This window comes from Camelina sativa, chromosome 6 (assembly GCF_000633955.1).
Source record: "Camelina sativa cultivar DH55 chromosome 6, Cs, whole genome shotgun sequence".
Lineage (NCBI taxonomy): Eukaryota > Viridiplantae > Streptophyta > Magnoliopsida > Brassicales > Brassicaceae > Camelina > Camelina sativa.
This window is the reverse complement of record NC_025690.1, coordinates 1,089,206-1,104,566: the sequence shown is the minus strand read 5'-3', so window position 1 is coordinate 1,104,566 and position 15,361 is coordinate 1,089,206. Positions and strand designations below refer to the sequence as shown.

Below are 15,361 nucleotides of genomic sequence, written 5' to 3'. Positions count from 1 at the left end.
ATACTCTTTTACAAGTCCACGGGACGCTTGCGTCGCCGTTTCCCTCTCAAAATTCTTCGGACCGGCGGTTGACTCCGATAGCGTATGGGAGAAGTTTCTTCTGCCGGGGAATCAATCTCTGATTCCTAAATCAATATTAAGTTTTGGAGAAGAAGATACTAACTGAATAAAATTAAATTCTCATTAAGCTGTAAATGTGTGATTACCACCGTTTATATACAAGAGTAGGATTAAGTGAAAGGAGGCTTAATCCTACATAAACTATATAACATACTAAACCAGGTATCTATCCGCTGAAACAGAACAGTGTGAAGGATGGAAGAGGCTTGATATAGACATACGGCCAAGGAAAGAGTAAAAGGGTCCAGGCTGAAGAGCCTTTGTCAAGATGTCAGCATGTTGATTCGCACTGGAAACACTGAACAACTTCAAGAAGCCATTCTTCATCTGATCTCTAACTATGTGACAATCTATTTCAATGTGTTTCGTTCTCTCATGAAATACAGGATTAGTCGCAATGTGTATGGTTGGCTTATTATTGCAGAACAACTTTGCAGGAGATGTATCAGTGATCTTCAAGTCTGTAAGTAGCTGATTTAACCACAAAAGTTCCCAAGTGGCGAGAGCCATACTTCGATACTCAGACTCGGTACTACTACGACTAGTCACCTGTTACTTCTTAGATTTCCAACTAATCAAGCTCTTGCCCAGATAAACACAAAAACCAGATATCGACCGTCTAGTCTCAGGACAAGTACCCCAATCCGCATCAGAAAAAGCATTAAGGAAAGGTTCTGAGTTAGCAGCATAGAAGAGGCCTTGGCCAGGATTACCTTTGATATAGTGGCAAATCTGATATGCAGCCTGAAGATGTGTATCCGTAGGACAAGAGAGAAATTGGCTCAGGTTGTGGACTGCAAAGGTAATATCGGGCCGAGTGATGGTAAGATAAAGCAACCGGCCAATGAGTTCTCTATAAGATGTTGTCCGAGCCGGTTCAAGAGGAGTTCCCATGTCCTTTGTCAGATGCACGTTATGATTCATCGGCACACTACAAGGCTTGCAAGCCAACAAGCCAGTCGAAGCCAATATATCAAGAGCATATTTGCGTTGACAAACAGAGATTCCAGAGCTATTACGGGCAATTTCTAGCCCCAAGAAGAACTTAGGTGCTCCCATATCCTTGATTTTGAAAGCAACATGTAGAACAGCCTTAAGATCTTGTAAATCTACATCATTGTTAGATGCAATCATGATGTCATCAACGTACACCAAGAGAGCAATAAACCGTGTCCCTCGTTGTCTAACAAACAGAGTATTATCACAAGGACACTGAGTGAAGCCTGATTTGAGAATAACACTGGAGAAGCAATGGTACCACTGGCGAGAAGCCTGCTTTAAACCATAAAGGGATTTATGGAGCCGACAAACCGCATTAGGAGGAAGAGGAGCACCACCTTTGGGAGTATAGCCTTGAGGTAAACTCATGTAGGTCTCTTCATCCAAGCTTCCATGAAGAAAAGCGTTAGTCACATCCATCTGTGTAAGTGTCCAGCCATGTATAGCAGCCAAACCAAAAACAAGTTTCACACTTGCTAGTTTAGCTACGGGAGAGAAGGTATCAATATAATTGATCACCTCCATCTGAGTATACCCTTTAGCTACGAGGCGAGCTTTATAACGGTCAATAGATCCATTTGGGTTATATTTGATAGTATAGACCCATTTACACCCTATCATTGTCTTACCAGGGGGTAAAGATACAACACTCCAAGTACCAAGCAATTCAAGGGCAACAATCTCCACATCCATTGCCTTGGGAAAATGAGGATGAGCCATAGCTTGCTTAAAATTTTGTGGTTCTGATTCAATTGAGCATGAAAGAACAAAAGACTGATACGAAGGACTCAATTTGGAGTAAGTAAGAACATAAGAAAGAGGATAAACAACAAGAGGATCTAGATCAGGAAAAGTATCAGAAATTTGTGTAAGATTGCAATGAGCAACAATAGAACAAGAATCAAGAGTAGAAAGATCAAGAGAAGTAAGATGAGAAAGAGAGGTTTTCATAAGATTGCAATGATAGTCAGATAAGTAACCTGGAGCCTTAGCTTGCCGTCATGGTCTATCATTGTGTTGTGCAACCTGTCCTGTGGCAGCTGTAGAAGTCTCATCCGGTGTAGCAACAACACTAGAGGATGACAAGGATGATGATGCAGAGAGAGGAAGTGGTGCAGGTGAGGACAATTGTGTATCATCAATCAATTCAATCTCACTAGGAACAGGTAATGGTAGAATCGATTTACTAAACAAATCAGTAGTATGTAGAGATGGAGTAACATTTTTGAAAGGAAAAATATGGTCATGAAAAACGATGTTACGAGTGATATGAATCGTATTACTCTCAAGATTAAGGACCTTATACCCTTTATAACCAGATGGATAACCTATGAATACACATGGCTCAGCTCTAGGTGTGAATTTGTTTCTATCCTTTGCCAAAGTAGAAGCTTAACATAAGCATCCAAAAGATCTCAGGAAACTATAGTCTGGTTTATGTTTAAAAAACTTTTCATAAGGGGAAATTTTGTCCAAAACCAAAGAAGGTGTTCGATTGATTAAGAAAACAGCAGTGTGAATGCAATCAGACCAGTAACACAAAAGAACATTGGACTGAAACAAGAGAGCACGAGCAACATTGAGAAGATGCTGATATCTACGTTCTACGACAGAGTTTTGTTGGGGAGTATAAGGACAAGAAAAATGATGTATCATGCCATGATCCTTAACTAATTGAGTAAAACCAAGCTCAGGAGCATTATCACTACGGATGACTTTTATAACAGAATTATATTGTGTTTGAACATGTTTAATAAAAGATGGAAAGATAGAAAGAACATCATTTTTATTCCTCATCATATAAATCCAGGTGATGCGAATACAATCGTCTACAATGGTGAGAAAATAGCGATATCCTTCTAGAGATTCTACTGAAAAGGCCCCCAAGTATCTAAATGAATGAGATCAAAAGGTAATTGTGAAAGATTACTACGAGAAACAAATGGTAACTTCTTTTCTTTAGCTAATGGACATATTTCACAATGGTCATGAGAAGAACTAGAGAGTGACAAAGGTAAAATACCAGACATGTATTGTAACTTGACAGAGGATGGGTGACCTAAGCGTTGATGCCAGACACGACCATCGACTTGCAAGGATCCAAAGAAAGATGCAGAAACAGAATTGGCAGATGCTGAAATGTCATGATGCTCCAAAATGTATAGACAGTGAATTAGTACACCTCTATCAATCATCAAGTCCTGAGTATGGACCTGAATATAACAAGAATCAGTATAGAAATGTGTAGAACAATTATCATGTCGAACTAAAGAACTCACACTTATCAAATTGAATTTGAAAATAGGAACATAAAGAACATCATGCAAAATCAATGTTTGAGTTATATGGACAGTGCCAATGTGAGTAATAGCAACTCTAGTGCCATTAGGGAGTGAGAATATTACACCTGTCACTGGAAAAGTTTCACTAAACAAAGAAAGATCAGAACACACATGGCTAGTAGCTCCTGTGTCAATTATCCAACTCCCACTAGGCAAAAATGAGTAAAGGGAAGATAGACATTGATGTTGAAAAGTAAAAATTTGGTTTTCAAAACAAAGACTAGAAGATGGAAACTCAATTGTCACATTACCAGAAGAAGATGTCGCAGCCATAGCACCATGCTCAGTTATCGTAGCAGACGGATAAGAAGACGGCTGCTCTGAAGCTTTGGCTTGGCTGCTTAGTTGATGAATCAAACTTTGAATTTGGTCAGAAGTAAAACTTCTGAGATCAAGATTGGTCGCATTTTGTGCTGGAGAAGGAACATAAGAAGCAGAATTCATCACTGCATTAGCCACTACACTCGGTTGAGAATATTGTGGCTGTTGAAACTGAGTCTGTGTAGGAAACTGAGGACGTTGCCCTGTTGGAAAAGATGCACGAGACATAGCAGGCTGTGATGACATTTGCTGCATTGGAGGACGTTGAGCATTCCTATGGCCAGGAGGATATCCATGGAGTTTGAAACTTTTCTGAACCGTATGACCAACTCGATTACAATGAGTACAATAGGGCTTCTGTGAGGTCGAAAAGCAGCATAAGCAGTATTATCAGTAGGTCCTGTAAAGGAACCATTACCATTACCAGCATTATCCACATAAGTATAGCCACCATTAGCAGGAGGACCAGAAGCTTGAAAAGCCACATTATCAATTTTAGTAGCCGGTTGAATATTCTTTTGCCTCTCATCCTCAGTAACCATGTGGAAAACATCACCAATCGATGGCATAGGTTTCAACATTAAGATATGCCTACGAGTGGGTTGATACGCTTCATTTAACCCCATTAGGAACTTCGTTACTCTGCTACGTTGTTGCAATTTCTCCCACAAAAGTGCTGCATTACACTCACACTTGCCACAAGTACAAACAGGGACATCAACATAGTTCTTTAATTCTTCCCATAAAGTCACTAACGTAGTATAATAAGTAGTGACATCCATAGAACCCTGCTGCAAAGTACTCAACCGTTGTTCAATTTCAAAGACCCTAGGGGCATCATCTTGCCTAAAGCGAGACATAAGATCAAGCCAGATAGCAGAAGCAGTAGGCATATAAAGCAAACTTTGACCTATCTGCTTAGAAACTAAGCTCATTAACCAAGTAATCACCATATCATTACATCGTGACCAAGAACCTGCATCAGGATGATCATCAGGAGGTTGAGGAATGGTTCCATCAATAAAGCCAAGCTTGTTCCTGACATTTAAATCCATGCGCACAGAACGACGCCAAGAATGAAACTCAGATCCAGTGGTGAGCCGATCCGAAACTAAAACCATCCCTGCGTGATCCGATGAATGAAGAAAATACGGATTCTCATATTGATCTGTTGGACGACGCATCTCGGAGGTCGGAACTGAAGCCATATCCAAGATGAGAGATGAAATTGATAAGAAATATCAAAGATTATAGAACGATTGAGCTGGGATTAAGCAAATCAAAGAGAACCAGCACCAATCTAGGTCAATCAAAAAGAACGAAGCAAGAAAAACATGAGCCCAAACAAAAGATACTCGATCATAGCGATATAAAGCTGGAAAACAAAATCAAAGATTAGCGGAGTGATAGGAGCACTCATGGCTGAAGAATCAATGAAAAAAACAAGCTCAAGAAAAGTGAATGAGAATCAATGGCGGAAGCTTTCGTCAGTTGTATCGCTCTGATACCATATTAAGTTTTGGAGAAGAAGATACTAACTGAATAAAACTAAATTCTCATTAAGTTGTAAATGTGTGATTACCACCGTTTATATACAAGAGTAGGATTAAGTGAAAGGAGGCTTAATCCTACATAAATTATATAACATACTAAACCGGTTAATTAAACCAAGTATCTATCCTAATAATCAAGAATCTTCTCGTCGAATAAGGAGCTCTTCTTCGCTCTATGCAACAATCTTGTTTATATCCAAGATGGTGGCAAGGTATTTCTTATTATTTGAGTTTTTTTATATTATTGTTGCTATTGAACTATATATCATGTTATTGAAGCTTATTTTCAAAAATTAAAGAGTGTCTGTTTAGATAAAAAGAGTGGGAAGAGATGTGTCATGTTATCAGCGAAGCAATTGGAGATCACATTTGATAGTCATAGCAATGGATCTCAATTCCTGAATCTAGGTACTTCCTTTACGTTTTTCGCTACATTTGATTGATATGGATCACTAATTCTGATAATTTTTTGCACAATGTGTTTTCAAGGTTTGATCAAGTACCACAGCTTCTTGTTGAAGTTCCATTCAAGATAAGCGGTGTGATGAATACTCAAATCCTATCTCCCAAAACTTGTTACTCGGCTTATATTGTGTACAAGACAAGAGATAGATTTCACGGTTTGAAGCACATTGGAGTTGGATTTATTGGACAAGGAACTCGTGTAACCAAAAGGTGGGAAAGAAAGAATCTAATCAAACTGGAGGAGAGGGAAGATGGGTGGATGGAGACAGAGTTTGGGGAATTCTTCACTGATTTTGATTGTGAGGAAACTGTGTTGAGTATTATTGAGATTGATTATGCCTATTGGAAACGTGGTTTGATCATTCAAGGAATTGATATCCGCCCTACGAAAAGCCCGTAAAGTAGTACCATGGAAGAGGGCTTGGATGGTTCCAGTTACAAGCTTTTGTATCAATCTTGTATCTTAAGAAACTAAAAAAATAAAATAACGTTTGTTTGATTCATTGATTAATGTAGTGTTTGCATTTTTGATTATGATGTTTTATCGTTCTCTTTTGAACAAATTCAATAAATAGAAAGAGTGTCCTTCGCTTTGATCATGAACAAAAACAAAATTTTCTTTTGTAGACTGTAAGTTTCAACCGGCCGGAGATCATATTTAAGACAATGTGGCATAAGCCCTGAATAGTGTTTTATATACTCCTAAATCTGTAAATTTAACCATAATTAAACCAAGAGATATATATGGAGCTGTGAGGAGAGACATGCGTGCTCATTTGTAAATATATAATTAAGGACGACTTTGCCGCTTTAGGACCAGGCTTTTATATATAAATAACGGCAGATGAGACTTTCGGACTAGTCATATAATGTACTAAGTCTCGGTTGATAATATATCAGATAGATGCACCCATTGGGGAAAAATGTTTCAAGTTTGTCAATGGGGTAAAAACTCGTTATTCTAGAAGCAAAGGCGTGGGAGAAATCATCGTCTCTCGTTTGTCACCTTTCGATGAGTTACCGGAAGACTGTCTATAATATAATCTCTCTTACAAGTCCCTGGGTTGCATGTATTGCGGCGCTTTGGTTTCTAGAACCTTAAGATCGACGGTCTAATCAAATTGTGTATGGGAGAAATTTATTCCAAAGGAATATGCATCTTTGATTCCTGGATTCCAAGTTTTCTTGTCAAAGAAGGAGCTCTACTTAGCTTTATGCGAAGTCCATGTTCTAATAGAAGATGGCCAATAGGTAATACCTAGATACTATTTGAGTTTTAAATTTGAGCCGTCGACGAATATTTTAATTAAAGGAGCTTCTTTATTTTGAAAAAGTAAAGAGTTTCTGGTTAGAGAAAGCAAGTGGGAAGAAATGTATCATGTTATAAAGCAACTCGCGATCACATGGGGAAATAGTCCTCAATATTGGAAATGGATCTTAATTCCTGAATCTTAGGTAATCCTCGCAATATTATAATTCATATTAGGATTTGAATTCTAAATCCAAGAGAATAAAAATAAGAAAATATATTACACACACATGATTTATGTGGTGATACTGATATGTCATAATCAAGATGATAGGAAAAAATGTTGCACCTAATGTGTCATATACAGTATGTAGGTTTGAAAAAGAACCGGAGCTTCTTGATGTATGCATGTGCTTTCGAGATTCGTGGTTGGCACTACAAGAAAACAGGATATTTACGACTACGATTGGCAACTAAACCCGTAGTCGCCAAATTTAGTGACTATATAACGACTGCTTAACCACTATTTTACAACTGCTGACTATTAGTCGTAAATTAGTCGGTTTTTACCGACTGAAATGAGTAGTTGGTTCAATAGTCGTTAATTAGCGACAACTTTACGACTGAAAGACAAGAAAGTAAATTCGTCAGTTAATAGTAGCTAATTTGGCGACTATATGGGGACTACTGCGGCCAGTCATTAATTTGCCTACTAACATACGATTACAACTGTTAGTCGGCCATTTGGCGACTACTAACCGACTAATGAGGTGAGTCGTAAACATGTCGGCAAAAAAGAAACATGTTTTATTCGTTTGTGAGGTTGGTAAGCTTTGTTTTTTTGCGACTGTTAGTTTGAGTCACTTTACAGTCGTTTAACAGTTGGTAAGTAGTCGTCAAAACACTCTATATACCAGACCTTCGTTTCTTATTTCATTCACACCACAAGCAAGAGCATTAATAAGAAAGAAATCGAGAGTGAGAAAAATAAAATCTAGAGTGAGAAAAAAANGACTAAATTAGTTAGTCGGATATTTGGCGACTACTAAGCGACTATTGAGGTGAGTCGCAAACATGTCGGCCAAAAAGAAACACGTTTTTTTCGTTTGTGGGGTTGGTAAGCTTTGTTTTGTTGCGACTGTTAGTTTGAGTCACATCAGAGTCGTTTTACAGTCGTTTTTCAGTCGCCAAATTTCTCTATATATACCACACCTTCCTTTCTTATTTCATTCACACCACAAGCAAGAGCATTAGCAAGAAAGAAATCGAGAGTAACAAAAAAAATTTTGAGAGTGAGAAAAAAAATAGAGTGAGAAAAAAAAAACAAGAGTGAGAAAAAAAATCAAAAGAGAAAAAAAAAACAAGAGTGAGAGATCTTTAATAATGGCGGGAAGTTCTAATTATAGTCATTTTCGGGAGTGGATGTATAAGAGGCTTGATGAAGTGACGGGAAATTTCACGGAAGAGTTCAGCACCGGGGTAGAGGAGTTCATGGCTTTTGCAAATAGTCAGCGTTTAGCACAAAATAATGGTGGTAAGTTTCACTGCCCTTGTGATAAGTGCAAAAACGGTAGGCGTCTTCGAGGAGGTACAATTTGGAATCATCTTTTTTGCTATGGGTTTATGGCAGATTATTATGTTTGGTATAAACATGGGGAAGAAATTAATATGGGCATAGGAACGAGTTATGTAGATCCGACGTTTATAAGTGGGAATGAAGAAGTGGGTAATGTGGTAGGAGATAGATATGTGGATATGGTGAATGATGCATTTCGTTATAACATAAGTTTAGATGATAATTATCATCAAGATAATTATCATCAAGATAATTATCATCAAGATGGTAGTTATCAGAATGTCGAGGAACCGNCGAGTTATGTAGATCCGACGTTTGTAAGTGGGAATGAAGAAGTGGGTAATGTGGTAGGAGATAGATATGTGGATATGGTGAATGATGCATTTCGTTATAACATAAGTTTAGATGATAATTATCATCAAGATAATTATCATCAAGATAATTATCATCAAGATGGTAGTTATCAGAATGTCGAGGAACCGGTACTTAACCATTCCAAGAAATTCTACGACTTGTTAGAAGGTGCAAAAAATCCATTATATGATGGTTGTCATGAAGGTCACTCAAAATTATCCCTAGCTGCTAGAGTCATGCAAAATAAGACAGATAATAATATGAGTGAAAAGTTAGTGGATTCGGTTTGTGAAATTTTGACTGATTATTTACCAGAAGGAAACCAAGCTACTGGTTCACATTATGAGACCGAAAAATTGATGCGCAATTTAGGCCTCCCATATCATACAATTGATGTTTGTATTAACAATTGTATGATATATTGGAAAGATGACGAAAAGGAAGATAAATGTCTGTTTTGTGGTGCACAAAGATGGAAGCCTCGGGAGGGCCGACGTAGAACCAAAGTACCATATAGTCGTATGTGGTATCTTCCTATTGCTGATAGATTGAAGAGAATGTATCAAAGCCACAAGACTGCAGCAACAATGAGATGGCATGCCGAGCACCTAACAAAGGAGGGAGAAATGAATCATCCTTCTGATGCAGCGGAGTGGAGGTATTTTCAAGAAGAAAATCCTCGTTTTGACGAAGAACCCCGGAACGTGTATCTTGGATTATGTACCGATGGGTTCAATCCATTTGGGATGTCTCGAAATCATTCTTTATGGCCTGTGATCTTGACGCCATATAATCTACCCCCTGGTACGTGCATGAATACCGAGTATTTGTTTCTTACAATTCTGAATTCTGGACCAAATCATCCGCGAGCTAGTCTCGATATATTTCTCCAACCTCTTATTGAGGAGTTAAAAGAGTTGTGGTCTAATGGAGTTGATGCGTACGATGTGTCCTTGAGTCAAAATTTTAATCTAAAAGCAGCGCTATTGTGGACGATCAGCGATTTCCCGGCGTATGGCATGTTATCTGGATGGACAACACATGGTAAATTGTCTTTTCCAGTGTGCATGGACGATACAAAGTCTTTTTATCTACTTAATGGAAGGAAGACATGTTGGTTTGATTGTCACCGGAGATTTCTTCCTCATGGTCATCCTCTTAGGCGGAATAAAAAAGACTTCTTAAAAGGTAAAGACGCTATGAGAGAGTATCCACATGAGTCTTTGACCAGTGAGCAAATTTACTCTGAGCGATTGAGTGGTGTGATAAACCAAAAACGAAGGACGTTGGTGGAAATGATCATGAAAAGAAGATGCCGGGATATGGGAAGCAACACAACTGGCACAAAGAAAGCATATTGTGGCAGCTGCCATACTGGAGGGACCTCAATCTACGACATAATATTGATGTGATGCATACAGAGAAGAATTTTTTGGACAACATCATGTATACTCTTATGCGTGTGAAGGGTAAATCAAAAGACACCATCATGTCAAGATTGGATTTAGTGAAGTTCTGTTCTCGACCACACTTACATCTTGATAGTAGGGGTAAAGCACCTTTCCCGGCATATACATTGACAGACGAAGCCAGAACAAGCTTATTGGAATATGTGTAACACTCAGTTAAATTCCCAGATGGTTATTCGTCAGAATTAGCTAGTTGTGTTGATATGGAAAATGGAAAGTTTTCAGGCATGAAGAGCCATGATTGCTATGTTTTTATGGAGCGGTTACTTCCATTTATCTTTGCAGAACTGCTACACAGGAATGTCCACCTTGCGTTATCAGGTACTCATTAATTAATAAATCAAAATTCTATTTATTTATGAAGTACTTATATAATTCTTAATGTGATATTGAAGTTTGAATATATCTTGTAGGGGTTGGAGCATTTTTCCGAGACTTATGTTCTAGGACTTTGCATACAAATCGCCTTCAAATTCTAAAACAAAATATAGTTCTAATCCTATGCAACTTGGAAAAGACCTTTCCACCATCCTTTTTTGATGTGATGGAGCACCTGCCTATACATCTCCCTTACGAAGCTGAATTAGGAGGTCCTGTCCAATATAGGTGGATGCATCCTTTTGAAAGATTTATTAAAAAATTGAAAGGAAAAGCAAAGAATAAAAGATATGCAGCAGGATCAATTGTTGAATCATATATCAATGACGATATTGCATACTTCTCAGAGCACTACTTTGCCGCGAACATACAAACAAAATCAAGGTAAATGCTATCAAGATTTGAATATATTGTGTGAATATATATTTAATTTTCAATCATTTGGTCAGGTTAACAAGATTTGATGAAGGTGAAAACCCTGTATATCATGTGCCTGGAGTGCCTTTTATATTTACTCACCTTGGCCGTCAAAGTGGGGAAATGCATGAAACATGGCTCTCAAGCCGAGACTATCGGTAGAGGCACTCGGATGAGCAATGGTGGTGTCCTAGACGTACTTTCAACAAGAAAGTACAATAAATACGACCATTTATTCTAGGTAAGTATATATATCTATATATATATATGTGTGTGTGTGTGTATATATTTTTATAAATAAAACATTATTGTTGATATGCAAATGTAACTTTCATAATATGCAAATGCAGCCTCTCAAGCAGAACAAGTGTGTTATATTCCGTATCCATACATAAAAAAACCGAAGCAAATATGGTTCAATATTCTAAAGGTGAATCCAAAGGGAAACATTTCTGGTAAATATGTCAACACTTGAGAGATGACTCTTTTGCAAACCGAAAATGATGATGCTGTATTGATGACTACAATTGAAGATATTGTACTTGACAATTTGGAAGAGGGAGTAGACCTAATAAATCTCGATTACGGCGTTGACGATGTGGAACCTGAAGATGAATTCTTGTGTAATTTAACATCTTCGGATGATGAAGAACCAGAAAACGAAGAATCCTCCTAATTATGTTTATGTCAAATTTGTGCAATAAATAATATGTAATATATACTGAATTGTGCTCTAAATAATATGTAATATATATTAAATGTTATGTTTAAAAATATATAATTTCATGGTTTTATATGTAATATATATTAAATGTTATGTTTAAAAATATATAAACTAAATTATATGGATTTAAAAGGATTAAATTAAGCCACTGATTAGCGACAAATAAGTGACTAAGTTCAAAATATTTGGGTTTAATTACCACAATTACGCGGTGGACCAGATTATGGACTCCTTAAACAAGCCCAACTTTTTTAAATAAAATTGTCTGTGTATATACCAACAACTTAGGGACTGATCAGCGGCTATATTGAAAATGTTTGGGCTAAATAAACACGAAATCCATTTACTTGGTCCATTATCGGCCCATCACGCACGACCTAACCCTAATCGTCAACCTAATCTCTAATCATTCCACCTTTCTTGTTCTTCATATTCCTCACTGATTTCTCTCTAAACACGAAACCCTAATCTCCTAAATCAATCTCCCATATCTCTCAAAAGAGCAGACGATGCCTCTTGTCAAGAAACCTGGACGCAAGAGAAATGTTGGCCCCAACGCTTCTCTCAGACCCGGTGGCTCTAATCTACAATCTAAGGTGAGAAGAATCAACCCTCTACCGCCTCAATACAACTTCACGCCGGCGGCTGAAAACCCTACACCTCAGACGCCTCAAGAAGAAGTCCGCGTTTCTCCCCAACTATTGACATCTGCGGCACCACAGGTCAGAAACTATCCACCAGCGCAGGTCCTATTTCAGAACTCTGTGAATCGAGTAGGTGTAGATCCTCCATCTCGGTCATCAACCGAAGTTATGAACAATCCACTGGTTCAATCGAATCCATTGGAAGATTCTACGAGATCTCCAAATGCAGCCTCTCAAGCTCAAAGTCATCCTTCTTCTCAAGGTAACAACTTCGCAGAGTCAGATCCAGTGTTGCCGGAACTCCAGGAGGACACGTTGAGGGCTCTAAACGTGATACTTATGGTGCCGGACCGTCATAAGTTCACCACCGGCCTCTCTCCGGAACCGAAGCCTGAAATGACTTGGTATGTCTACTTTTTCATAATTTTACAACCATGTTCTAGTTAGTTGGTTGATTTTTGCTGTCTAATTGTAGTAAACACTCTTAGGGTTTCATGTATGTTATTGGTTTACATCAGATTGTAGTAAACGACTTAGTGTTTCATGTCTGTTATTGGTCGAAAGACTTACAACCGTGTTCTAGTTAGTTGGTTGTCAAACTGACTTGATTCTTATTTTTATGTTATATGAAGTTTACTCGTGATGCTAAATCAGCACTGGTTCGGAAGATTACTAAAGTTTTTACAAACAAATTTGATGGTCCATACTACAATTGGTCATGTGTGCCTCCGGAGAGACGAGAAAGTTACTTCATTGAATTTGCAGTATAGTTTTATGTTCTGAGGTTTCCTTCATAGATAGGTTTTAATTAAGTTGTTTTTCACTAACTTAATTCTATTTTCCTTTTTTCCTAGAAAACACACACTTGGGATCCTTTGATAACAGGGACATTGCAAGAGTATTTCTATGAGATATGCCAACGACGGATGAAAAACATGGTTAGCGACGCTAGGACTAGTCGAGTGCGACCTAAATGGATCGAGAGTGACCTATGGAAAATAATGGTTGCTCAGTGCGATACTGAAGAAGCACATGAAAGGAGTCGAATCTATTTCAATGCTCGCATGTCAGACCGTAATGGTCTCGGTTCTCACATGCACTTATCTGGGCCAACATCGTATCAACAAGTCAAACAAGGCTTGGTGAGTAACTTATGTTTTCTTCTTACACCTTTGCAACTTAAACTTATGTCTTAACCCTTTTCTTTGTTTTTGTAACATTCCAGGAAGAAAAAGTTGGGAGACCAGTGAGTCTTGGTGAGGTTTTCAAAGAGACTCATACAAAGCCAGATGGTACGTATGTCGATCGCAAGGCTGAGAAGATCTTTACAACTTATGAGAAAAACTTACAAGTTAAGCTATCTGAGATCGAGTCAGATCCTTCACGAGTTCAGGAGCTCACAACAGAAGATTATACCGCCATCTTTCTTCAAGTAAAGTTACATTTCTCACAATCTATATTTAAAGAGTCTTTAACTTTCATATTCTCTATTTACAGTTTCACCTTTTCTTTTCTCAGTCCACTGAGAAGGATTCACGAGGTAATATTTTTGGGCTCGGAAGCCTCAAGGATCATCTTCAGGATCTTCTCAATGGCAACAGCTATCATCAACAAGGACAGTCGTCATCGTTTGTAGCATTGCAAGAGCAAATGAAGGAAGCTCATCGTATCATTGAAGAACAAGTTGCCTATAATACAAAACGTGATGCTGAGATTGCTGCTCGTGAAGCAGAACATTCCAAAGTTGTGGCTGAGCAACAGAAGAAGATAGAGCGCTTGGAAAAGTTCATGAGCAAACTTGATCCGGCCTTTGTCGAATTCCATGAGTCTGAATCAATTGATGCATCCATCGACCCTCCTACATAAAGATCATCTCCTCCTTAGGTTAATTCTTAAGCTACTTATCTCTCTCTATTTCTTACTCTAATGAACTTGACACTTTGGGATGATGTGTTGTTCCTTGTCACTTAAGAGAATCATAGTTTTAGGATTTATCATTCTGGTTCTCTCTTTTGGTTGTTATAAATATGGCTCTCTCTTTTTGTTATTGCTAATGTGGTGTACTAATTACAATTATGGTTAACTTTTGGTTATTAAAAATGCAAATTTTAGGGCTTTTTTTGATTATAAATTCGAATTATAAACAAAACAAAAATAAAAAGATTCTGGTTTTTAACCCCTATAGTCTTCAAATAGTCATTAAATCTGGCTTTACATAGTCGCAACACAGTCGTCAAATAGTCGCAACACAATCATCAAATAGTCGTCACGTAGTAGCCACGTAGTCGCTACATTTAACGACTATATCACAACTATTCTCAAACTAATCTCTTTCACATCGCAGTAATCGTTAAACTGTCATCAAATAGTCGTAAATTTTCACTGACTAATTTACGACTACATGTACACTACGACTGCTCACACTTTTATTAATCGTAACATGGTCACCAAACAGTCGTAAGATGTTACGACTAATTTTTCGACTACGTGTATTAGTCGTAAAAGAGTCGCTATTTACCGACTAATTTACGACTGAATTTTTTACCGACTAACGTTTTACGACAACAGTGATTAGTCGTAACGTAGTCGTAATTTTTGATTTAACGACTACTAAGAGACTATAAGTGCAGTCGTAAATTGCATGTTTTCTTATAGTGTGGATGAATACTCGAATCCTCTCTCCACGAACTGGATGTCAGGGCTTCCGCGATTTACCCATACACGTTGGAATTGGATTGGTGGGACAAAAA

General features: G+C 37.9%; 3 protein-coding genes across 3 annotated transcripts; 1 reads left to right on the top strand and 2 right to left on the bottom strand.

Moving 5' to 3' along the window:
- On the bottom strand, positions 673-1,839 carry LOC109133260 (uncharacterized mitochondrial protein AtMg00810-like). The gene has a single exon (XM_019246244.1). The coding sequence runs from the start codon at positions 1,837-1,839 to the stop codon at positions 673-675; it is 1,167 nt and encodes a 388-aa protein (XP_019101789.1).
- LOC104793836 lies at positions 2,119-4,990 on the bottom strand. Its single transcript, XM_010520259.1, has 5 exons — positions 4,113-4,990; positions 3,713-4,056; positions 3,399-3,532; positions 3,143-3,332; positions 2,119-2,510 (listed from the first exon to the last, which is right to left on the bottom strand). The coding sequence occupies exons 1-5, from the start codon at positions 4,988-4,990 to the stop codon at positions 2,119-2,121; spliced, it is 1,938 nt and encodes a 645-aa protein (XP_010518561.1).
- LOC104790009 (putative protein PHLOEM PROTEIN 2-LIKE B4) lies at positions 5,858-6,200 on the top strand. Its single transcript, XM_010515698.1, has one exon. It carries the CDS (start codon positions 5,880-5,882, stop codon positions 6,198-6,200), a length of 321 nt encoding a protein of 106 aa, XP_010514000.1. The 5' UTR covers positions 5,858-5,879.